The sequence below is a fragment of the Furipterus horrens genome, unplaced genomic scaffold (assembly GCF_987537825.1).
Source record: "Furipterus horrens unplaced genomic scaffold, mFurHor1.1.pri manual_scaffold_8, whole genome shotgun sequence".
Classification (NCBI taxonomy): domain Eukaryota; kingdom Metazoa; phylum Chordata; class Mammalia; order Chiroptera; family Furipteridae; genus Furipterus; species Furipterus horrens.
In genome coordinates this window covers 86,806,225-86,815,788 of record NW_028327178.1, presented here as the reverse complement: position 1 = coordinate 86,815,788, position 9,564 = coordinate 86,806,225, and the positions used below count along the sequence as shown (strand labels likewise).

At 46.8% G+C, this 9,564-nt stretch overlaps 1 protein-coding gene across 1 annotated transcript; it reads left to right on the top strand.

Annotated features, from left to right (window-relative positions):
• The first annotated feature begins 509 nt into the window (after positions 1–509).
• Positions 510–4,293, top strand: AP5S1 (adaptor related protein complex 5 subunit sigma 1). The gene is made up of 3 exons (XM_090285229.1): positions 510–568; positions 1,653–1,844; positions 3,146–4,293. The coding sequence occupies exons 2-3, from the start codon at positions 1,669–1,671 to the stop codon at positions 3,570–3,572; spliced, it is 603 nt and encodes a 200-aa protein (XP_090141355.1). The 5' UTR covers positions 510–568; positions 1,653–1,668; the 3' UTR covers positions 3,573–4,293.
• The last annotated feature ends 5,271 nt before the right edge of the window (positions 4,294–9,564 follow it).

Genomic DNA, 9,564 nt, shown 5'->3' with positions numbered 1-9,564 from the left:
AAAATTTCCGGGAATCTGCATTTCATTAGACGCCCTAATGAGTCCCACGCGTATTGGCCAGTTTCAGAAGTCCGCCCCGCACGTTCCGGTCCGGCGAGTCGCACAACGCGAGTAGGGACGACGAACGTCTGAACCCCGCCCTATGGCGACAACAAGGCCACCCGGCTTCTTTCCAAAGGTCCGCGGGATGAGACGCTGCGCCCCCTCGCGGTCGACCCGAGCCAGTGGCCTGGGGCTGGTCTGGCCCAGGGCTTCGAGCGGCAGCCCGGCGTACCAAGAGTGACCGGCGCGGGCAACGCCCGGAGCTCGGAGCAAGGGGTCTTTTGTCGGATTAAGAGGGTCAACAGCGCCCGGTGTCCAGAAGCGGGAACGCCTGGAACGCCCCCTCCTGGCGCACGGAGCACTGTACTGGCCGTGAAGACCCCGCCCACCCAGCGCGCGTCACCCTCGTGAATGCTCCCGCGACTCGACGTGTGCGTAGACTCTTAGGGACCGCGCAGCCGCCATTGCTCCCCAGTCTGCGGAGCGAAGCTGTGTTAGTAGAAGGCTGCAGGAGCAGAAGGGAAGGGTGAGTGCGGCGCCTCTAGGACAGTGGCCCGGGGCTGAAGGGGCAGTATACTGTACTCTGGGCGGGATGCCCGCCTGGGTCTAGCCGACTGGAGCAAGGAACTACAACCCCCAAAATGCATTGCGCTGCAGGGTTGCGCGAGGCAGTGACGTAAGGGTCTTTGCTGCTACCATTTCTCTTTGGAGGGTCGGGGGTGGAATGCTAGGGCGAGGCCTGATGACGTGTTCTTCTGTGGCTAGAGGGTCAATGTAGGTCAGCGCCGGGTTAGCAGGCTCCGGTTCTGAAAGTGCCTTCGCGAACCTTCCTTTTTGACCAATTTAAACGGACGATATGTTTACCCTTAACTACAGATATGTGCACACTGTGTACTCGCTACCTTTGAACCCTGGTTTACTACTGAGCCAGCCAGACACCACCACCACCACCATCATCATCACCATCATCATCTAGTCTTTATTGTGGAATGATCATACTTACAGAAAATTTTAAGAATTTTTAAAATAAAGAACTTTTATCCCCCTTGATAATTTAGTTGAAGATGTGGTGCCTCTTTACCTCCACATTTAGAGGTATATCAGTGTGTTTTTTCGAAAGAAGACATTACCCAACGTTCAAAATTAGGAAATAATAATCAAAACTATTATATAACTTGTAGTCCACATTTAAATGCTTCTAGGTGTCCTAATAATGGCCTTTATTGAAACCACCTTTTTCTTGGTCTGGGATCCTATCAGGGAACATATGTTGCTTTTGGCTGTCTTGTCTCTTTAGTCCCCTTCAGTGTGGATCAGCTCCCTAGCTTCCCTTGACTCTCATGACTTTGACACTTTTGAAAATTCCTGGCCAGTTGTATTGTAGAACTGAATTTGGGGTTGTCAGATTTCTTCACCACCAGACTGTTATGGGCAGAGGTGATGCTGACCAGACTGTTATTCAGAGGCTGGGTGGCTGAAGAGGACCAGTGACAAGCCGCACTAGCCTCCAAACATACTTCCAGACTTTGCTAGGTCAGAGATGCTTTCTGTGGTTGCCTCCCCTGTTGGGGTTTCACACTCATCTCACTGAGCTGTCTGGCTCCCTATAGCACCCACCCTGGAGCCATGGTCCACGCCTTCATCATCCACACCTTGAGGGCCCCACAGGCTGAGGACACAGGCCTTTGCCGAGTACTCTACTCCTGCGTCTTCGGTGCTGAAAATTCACCTGATGACCCACGACCACATGGTGTTGAGAGGGACAGGCTTCTCCGCAAGGAGCAGATTTTGGCCGTTGCCAGGTAACTGCACAGCTCAGTCCAGCCCACACCTACATTGAACAGATGCCTGATTGTTGATAGGTTTTCTGGGGGGCACACAGAAACAGGAGGAATAAGAATCGAGAGGAAGTCTTAGAGTTGCATTTTCCAAAGTCTTTCACAGTCGTTCACAAGTGTTATGTAAAAAAGGGTTAAAGAAAATAATAATGAAGAAAAAAAGACTCTACAATTAGTTCTTTAAAATGTAAAAAAGGGAATAATAATAATGCTATTATTATATTTCAGTTAGCATTTATTGAGCCTAAAATATGTGCTAAGCATTTATGTTCTGAGCATTTCATGTATATGAACTTACTTAATCCTTGTAACAGTCTTTTGCAGTAGATAAAGTTATCATCCCCACCTTACAGATGAGTCATGTGAAGTACAGAGAGTTTAAGATTAGGCGGCTAGAAAGCAATAGAACTGGGATTTGATTGAAGGCTGGCAAACACCACTACAGATTAAACATTGCTTTGCAGTATAGGACTTCTCAGGGCCTTTAGTATGCCTGTAGGCTTTATACATCTCTAAGAGAATATGGTACATGGGATCTCTTAATGTCCAGAGCCTACCAAAAGCCTGGGATTCACACAGTGCAGTTTGGGAAACACTGTTCCAGATGAGGTGGCTGGCTGTGGACCTTCCCATCCCAGACAGAGGTAGTAGGTGCCAGTCTCTTGGTCCCGTGCATTCTGGATGGAGGATTAACACTCTGGGACAGCCCTGTGTCAGACTCCTGCCATCCTCTTGTTTCTCTGGGCCTCTGCACCCTTGTGTGGCACAGAAAACCAAACATTCCTTTAAGACCACCTTGTGCATGACCCAAATTAGAGGGCAGTTCAGGAGGGATCAGAGAGCCTGGATGGCCAAGTGAAAGGTCTTTTTTATTTGGAGAGGTTGCAGGATGGAATGAGGGTGGAGAGTTTGGACTGCCCAGGCTGGATGTGGCTTTTATACCAGTTCTCACTGGTTGCTTTTCTTTATGTTGAGAAGGCCTCTGTGAAGCAGGTGGGTCAGGATCTTCTTTGTCAGGTGCTCCTTTCCAGCTCAAGGAGCTGTGTTCAAAATCTGCCTTCTGTCCACACTGAAATGGTTCAGGGCCCGGAGGCTGGAACCTGGATTTCTGTTCCAGCTCATACTTTCTTTGTGGCCCCAGGAAAGTCATTGAGTCTCTCTGGGACTCAGTTTCCTACATCTGAGATATGGGGATAATGGCATCTTGTGGCTCCAGGGGTGGTCATGAGGATGACAGAAGTTTGTGACCCACCCATTCTCCCCAGGCAGGTGGAGTCCATGTGCCGGCTGCAGCAGCAGGCGTCTGGCAGGCCCCCCACAGACCTGCAGCCCCAGTCCTCAGATGAGCCAGTGCCCCTGCACGAGGCCCCACGAGGGGCCTTCCGCCTGGCGGCAGGGGACCCTTTCCGGGAGCCTCGGACGGTGGTGTGGCTGGGTGTGCTCTCATTAGGCTTTGCCCTGGTGCTGGATGCGCATGAGAACCTGCTGTTGGCCGAGAGCACACTCCAGCTGCTGGCACGCCTCCTCTTCGACCACCTCCGACTACTGGCCCCTGGCTCCAATCTCCTGCTCCGGGCTGACCGAATTGAGGGCATCCTGACCCGTTTCCTGCCCCATGGTCAGCTGCTCTTCCTCAACGACCAGTTTGTTCAGGGTCTGGAGAAGGAATTCAGTGTTGCCTGTCCCCGCTGACCCCTCACTGAATGGGACTTTCTGAGAGGGCAAGGAGGAAGGACAAAGATGTTTAGACACACAGCCAGGTGAAAACTTGGCATCCACCTCCTACCTGGCCTGCTCCCAGCTCTGGTGTGCTGCCATACCTAGGACAAGTGGATGGGACAAGGTGGCAGAAAGGGGGCAGGGCAGAAGGTGGAGGGGAGGAATCACGGCACATTCTGTGCCTGGAGCTGCCACATGACTTACTCAGACTGCTACAGTGGGCCAGCCCCACTTGTTCTTGACCCCACTTTTTCCCATTCTCCACCAGCCAGCCCCATACAATCCACCAGCCCCCAAAAGCTGGGGTGGCGAGGAGTGGCTGCCTGGAACTTGGCCCACCTTTTTCTTCCAAACCCAGAGTTATCACAGTGTAAAAGGAGTCTGAGACTCAGCTCCACCATATTTCACAAATGTCAGTTGTCCGGGGGATTTTGTAGTTCTTCTGGGGCCATCCCATGCCCCCATGTGGTGGGGGGTACCTCAAGATAATCATGGGTTTCCCTTGTCTGCAGGAAGAGAAGGTGCCATCAGGTGCCTGCAAGAGGTTTGGCCTGCATGATGTTATTTTTTTCATTTTTAATTAAAAGCACCAACTATATGATGTTGTCACTGACCCCTGCGGGTCAGGGACCCAAAATTGTAGTGGTTCTGCTCAGTGTTGCTTGGCGCCAATAAAACAAAACCGTTTGGTAAAGCAGATCAGAAAGTTTCTTCTTTGGCCAAGGAATTGAGAAGGACAAGTTGTGTTCAAAATATCCTTTTCCCCTCAATTCTGTGGAGTTAGGAAAGTTGTAAAGGGTTTGGCGGGTAGTTAGTCAGGCTCAGGAGCAGAGATTCCCAAGGAGGGCTGGAGGGTTCTCAGATTCGCAAGGAAGCCTGTGCAGTTCCCAAACATGCTTGAAACATGCCTAGCCATACATTGCATGTCTCATTTTATTTTGTTTTTTCAAATGTTTATTTATTTTTAGAGAGAGGGGAAGGGAGAAAGAAAGAGAGGGAGAGAAACATTGATCAGCCGCCTCCCATGTGCACCCAGATGGGATTGAATCCACAGTTCAGGCGTGTGCCCCACCTGGGGATTGAACCAGCGACCTTTCACTTTGCAGAACAATGCCCAACCACTGAGCCACACCAGTCAGGGTGCCTGTCCCATTTTAGATTTTATGTATTTATTTATTAATTTTTTATAGAGAGGGGAAGGGCGGGAGGAAGAGGGAGAAAAACATCAATGTGCACGAGAAAGATTGATCAGTTGCCTCTCATATGCCCCCAACTGGAATACTGGCCCACAACCCAGGTATGTGCCCTGGCCTTTCAGTTCGAAAGCCGGCGCTCAACCCATTGAGCCACACCAGCCAGGGCTGCACGTTTCATTTTAATTTTAAGTCTCCATCCCTGAGCATGATTTTTAGTATGCTATTGAAGGAAAGTTTGTCAAAGGTCACTTGGGAAGGGATTTCAGACACCATCTTGGATCTTTCTGGTGCAAATCAGTTTCTTAGTTGTGGTCCTTGGGTTCTTTATCTGATTCCTGGCTGTGGGCTTAGCTAGTCTCTTTGGAATTTCTGTTTTCTCTTGACCAGTTCAACCTGCTTGTGTGAGAGGATATGTTGGGGAAAATACAAGAAAGTTATAAGTTAAAAGTTAAAAGTTTAAAAATTAATAATGTGGCACAACTCAGTGATAATTTCACCCTCTATTTCTGTGAATTTGATTAATGCCTATCTGCTCCTATGAGTAAGTGCCTCTCTGTATGGCCCCGAGCTAGGTGGGTGTCTAAGCCATCATGGTCAAAGATATCCCCAAGAGGCTTCTTGGGAGGTCTCTACCTCTTGTCTGCCACATCACCTGTGTCCTTATGTGCCTTCTTTGGATGGTAGTACTTGATTCCTCTACCAAAATGTGGTGGTTCGGTGGATCCCTGAGAAACTGAGACAGGGGTTGGGTGCATGTGGGACGTGATCCCAGGAAGCAGTGGAAGGGATGGTAGCCCATACAAGTGCATTATCAAGGGTGGGTTGGGAGCTTAGTGCCTCTGGGGACCAGAATACAATAGTTATCTCTGAAAGACCTCACCAGAGGGGTAAGGGGCTGTGGGTGTTCGTATGCCTCTCCCTCAGTCAGTGGTTATGGAGTTGGTCCCAGGGGAAATTCCCTGGGTCTTTCTGCCCCCAGAAAAAGCTCTCAGACTATGTGGAGCTGGACCTTCCTGAACAATGGTCAGACCCAAAGGGATATGGGTGGGGCACCAAACTGCCGTTAGGGGGTCTTTAATCAGCAGCTCCTAGTAGTGGTTTAAAATTATTCTATTGGAAGAAAACCTTAATTTACATCAATTTTCATGATCCACCTGTTACCTGTGAAGTGTGACTTTCTTATCTCTTCCTGGGTGGTCAAAGTACAGGTATCAGCTCCATCTCATGCCTGTCAAGCATCAATTGCCCTCTGGCATCCAGGAAGGACCCATCTGCACCCACTTAGGAGGCAGCACCTGTGATTGGGTTTTGCCCTTCCAAGTCTGCAGCCAAGGCCACCAACCATGCTGTGTCTTTTACCACTATCACCGTTGGGATGCGTCCACCTTCTCCACAAATCACTCTCTGACTTTGAAGACCTAAAGGGACCTCAGAATGTGTATGTGGCAAACCACACCACTGGAACTGTCCCACAGGTTCCCAGTAGGACACCCCCACCCTGTATAGTCTGCTCTCCTGGGCCCCTCCCCTCATTTCATGCTGGTGTTTCCGGTGGAGTAGCCATGCTGTTCATAAGAACAGGACCCTGTGGCCTCTTGAAGGGCCCAAGCTTGGCTGGTCTGAAACCTTCCTGCCAATTTTTCAAATTGAACTTGAGGAAGAGGGTAAGTCCAGCTCCCCTGGAAGCTGTGGGGAGTTTGGGTTAAGCAGGCTGGTGGCCTTGGTGCCCATGAGGTGAAGGAAACTGATGTGTAGGGAATGGCAGAGACTGAAACCTTGCCCTGGGGCCACGGAGCCCCTGGTTTCTGTTGTTCCAGATGCTCAGCTAGCGCATGGATTCCCATCCCCTCACAGCTTGCCTACAACCCTTTCTGTGCATTTCCAATGTTGCCTCAGCACCTCTGAGCCGGGTTTCCACCACAACTTCTATTTTTTGTAATCCTCACCCAAGGATATATTTATTGATTTTAAAGAGAGAAAAAGGGGAGAGAGAGAGAGAAAAACATCAGTGTGAGAGAAAAGCATCGGTCACCCTAACCAGGTGTCGAACCCTCAACCTAGGCATATGTCTGGACTAGGGATCAAACCTGCAACCTTTTGGTATATGGAATGATGCTCCAACCAACTGAGGCACCCGGTCAGGGCTCCACCACAACTTCTTATGCTTACCTTACCTTCATCGAGTCTGCCTTGGGCCTGAGACTGCTAGGTGCTATACAGAGTATGAGATGCCCCCAGGGGTCCAGGAGAGAGAGCTTGGCACAGATGCCTGCCAATAGCATAGGTTGACCTCTGAATTGATCCAAAGTGCTTTAAATGTCCAAAAGGTTTTTTAGTATTATCTTCCAGGCGTTTTATAATTTTTTGTTTTACGTATAGGCCTACAATGTATTTTGAGTTAGTTTTTGTGCATTGATTTTTTTTCTTTTATGTGATATCCAGTTATAGCACCATTAATACTGACTTGTTCCTTTGTCAAGGATCAGTTGACTTTATTTATGGGAGTCTATATCTGGGCTCTCTTCCATTCCATTAATCAACTTGTTTATTCTTTCACTGATAGTATATTGTCTTTTTTCTTTTCTTTTTTATCCTCACCCAAGGACATGCTTATTGATTTTAGAGAGGGGAATGGAGGGAGAGAGAGAGGGAGAGAAACATCGATTGGAGAAAGAAACATCAATCGATTGCCTCTTGTAAGTGCCCCAGCCAGGGACCAAACCTGCAACCTAGGCCTGTGCCCTGACTGGGAATTGAACATGCAGCCTTTCAGTTTACAGGATGTTCCAGCCAACTGAACCACACTGGCCAGGGCTCACAATGTCTTGATTACCATAGCTTTATTGTAAATCTTAAAGTGTCAGTTCGCCAACCTTTTTTTCTCCTTTAATATTGAGTTGGCTATTCTGGGCCTTTCTCTCTCCACATTAACTTTAGAATCACTTTGTCAATATCCACTACTTAATTTGCTGGATTTTGAGTGGGATTGTGTGTAATCTACAGATCGAGTCAGAAAGAACTGACATCTTAACAATATTAATTCTTCCTATCCACGAACAAGGAATATATTCACATTTCATTCTTTGCTATCTTTCATCAGAGTTTTGTAGTTCTCCTCATATAGATCTTGTACATATTTTGTTAGGTTTATACCTAAATATTTCATTTTTGGGGGGTGTTTTGCAGAACATAAGTGACTCCATCTTAAAGCCTATCTGCCATCTTGATATCTGGGTGACCCCCTACCCTTCTTCCCCATGAGCTCTGAAACATGTATGCAGACTTCTGGGCTGATCACAGGATTCCCACTGATTTGGAGCAAGGTGCTCTCTGTGTTTGTCTTAACTTGCTCTGGTACCAGAGGCTCCTGGCATCTGGTCCCTTTGATCATCCATGCATTCTCACTGCTTTTAGCTATAAAACACAGAGTTTGGTGGATGGAAGACGTGGAGATCCATTTGTCTTGCTGCCACCCAACACTACTTTCTGTGTGTAAGTTCCCTATTAAACTCTAACCTATAAGCTGGACTTGAATCGCTCCTTGTTTGGCCTCTCAGCTCCCTTGGCTTTGGGACTGTTTTGCATACAGGTGTTAATGTAAATGGTAATTTTTTCAGAGTATTTTAAATGTTATAATTTTTTATTGATTTTAGAGAAGAAGGGAGAGAGAGAAAAAGAGAGAGAGAGAAACATTAATTTGTTGTTTCATTTATTTATGTACTCATTGGTTGATTCTGTATGTGCCCTGACTGGAGATGGAACCTGCAACCTTGGCATGTCGGGATGATGCTCTAACCAGCTGAGCTACTGGGCCAGGGCCTATAATGTTTTTAATTTCAAATTCCACTTATTCACTTTTGGTATAAAGAAAAGGGAATGAATTTTTTTTCTTTCTTTTTTTAAAAATTGAATTTCTTGGGGTGACATTCTTTAGTAAAATAATATAGGTTTCAGGTTGAATTTTGAACATTAAATTTATGTCCTGCAACCTTGCTATCATTGTTTATTAGTTCCAAAAGTTTTTTGTCAATTCAGATTTTCTGCATAGAAATCATGTCTTCAGTGAACAGATACAATTTTATTTCTTCCTTTCTAATCTATAGACCTCTTATTTCCTTTCCTGTCTTATTGCATTATCTAGGACTTTCAATACAATGTCAAGAAGAAGTGGGGAAAAGGTACATGCTTGTCTTGTTCCTGATCTTAGTGGAAACACTTCTAGTTCCTCACCATTAAGCATGTTTGCTGAAGGTTTTTGTAAATATTCTTTATCAATTTTAGGAAGTTCCCCTTATTTCTAGTTTGCTCAGAGTTTTTATCATAAATGGGTGTTGGCTTTTGTCAGATTTTCTTTCTGTATGTGGTGATATTATGTGATTTTTCTTTTTAGTCTGTCAATATAATAGGTAATCTTAATTAGTTTTTAAATGTTGAACCAGCCTTTCATACATGGGATAAATCCCACTTGGTCATGGTGTATAGTTCTTTTTTTTACACTATGGACAGTTATTTATTTATTTATTTATTCATTCATTTATGTCTAGAGTGAGGGGAAGGGAGGAAGAAAGAGAGAGAGAGAAACATCAATGTGTGGTTGCCCCTCACATGTCCCCAACTGGGGACCCATCCCACAGCCCAGACAGATGCCCTGACTGGGAAATCAAACCAGTGACCCTTTGGTTCTCAGGCCAGCACTCAATCCACTGAGCCACACTAGCCAGGGCTATATAATTCTTTTTATACATTGTTGGATTCTATTTGCTTAAATT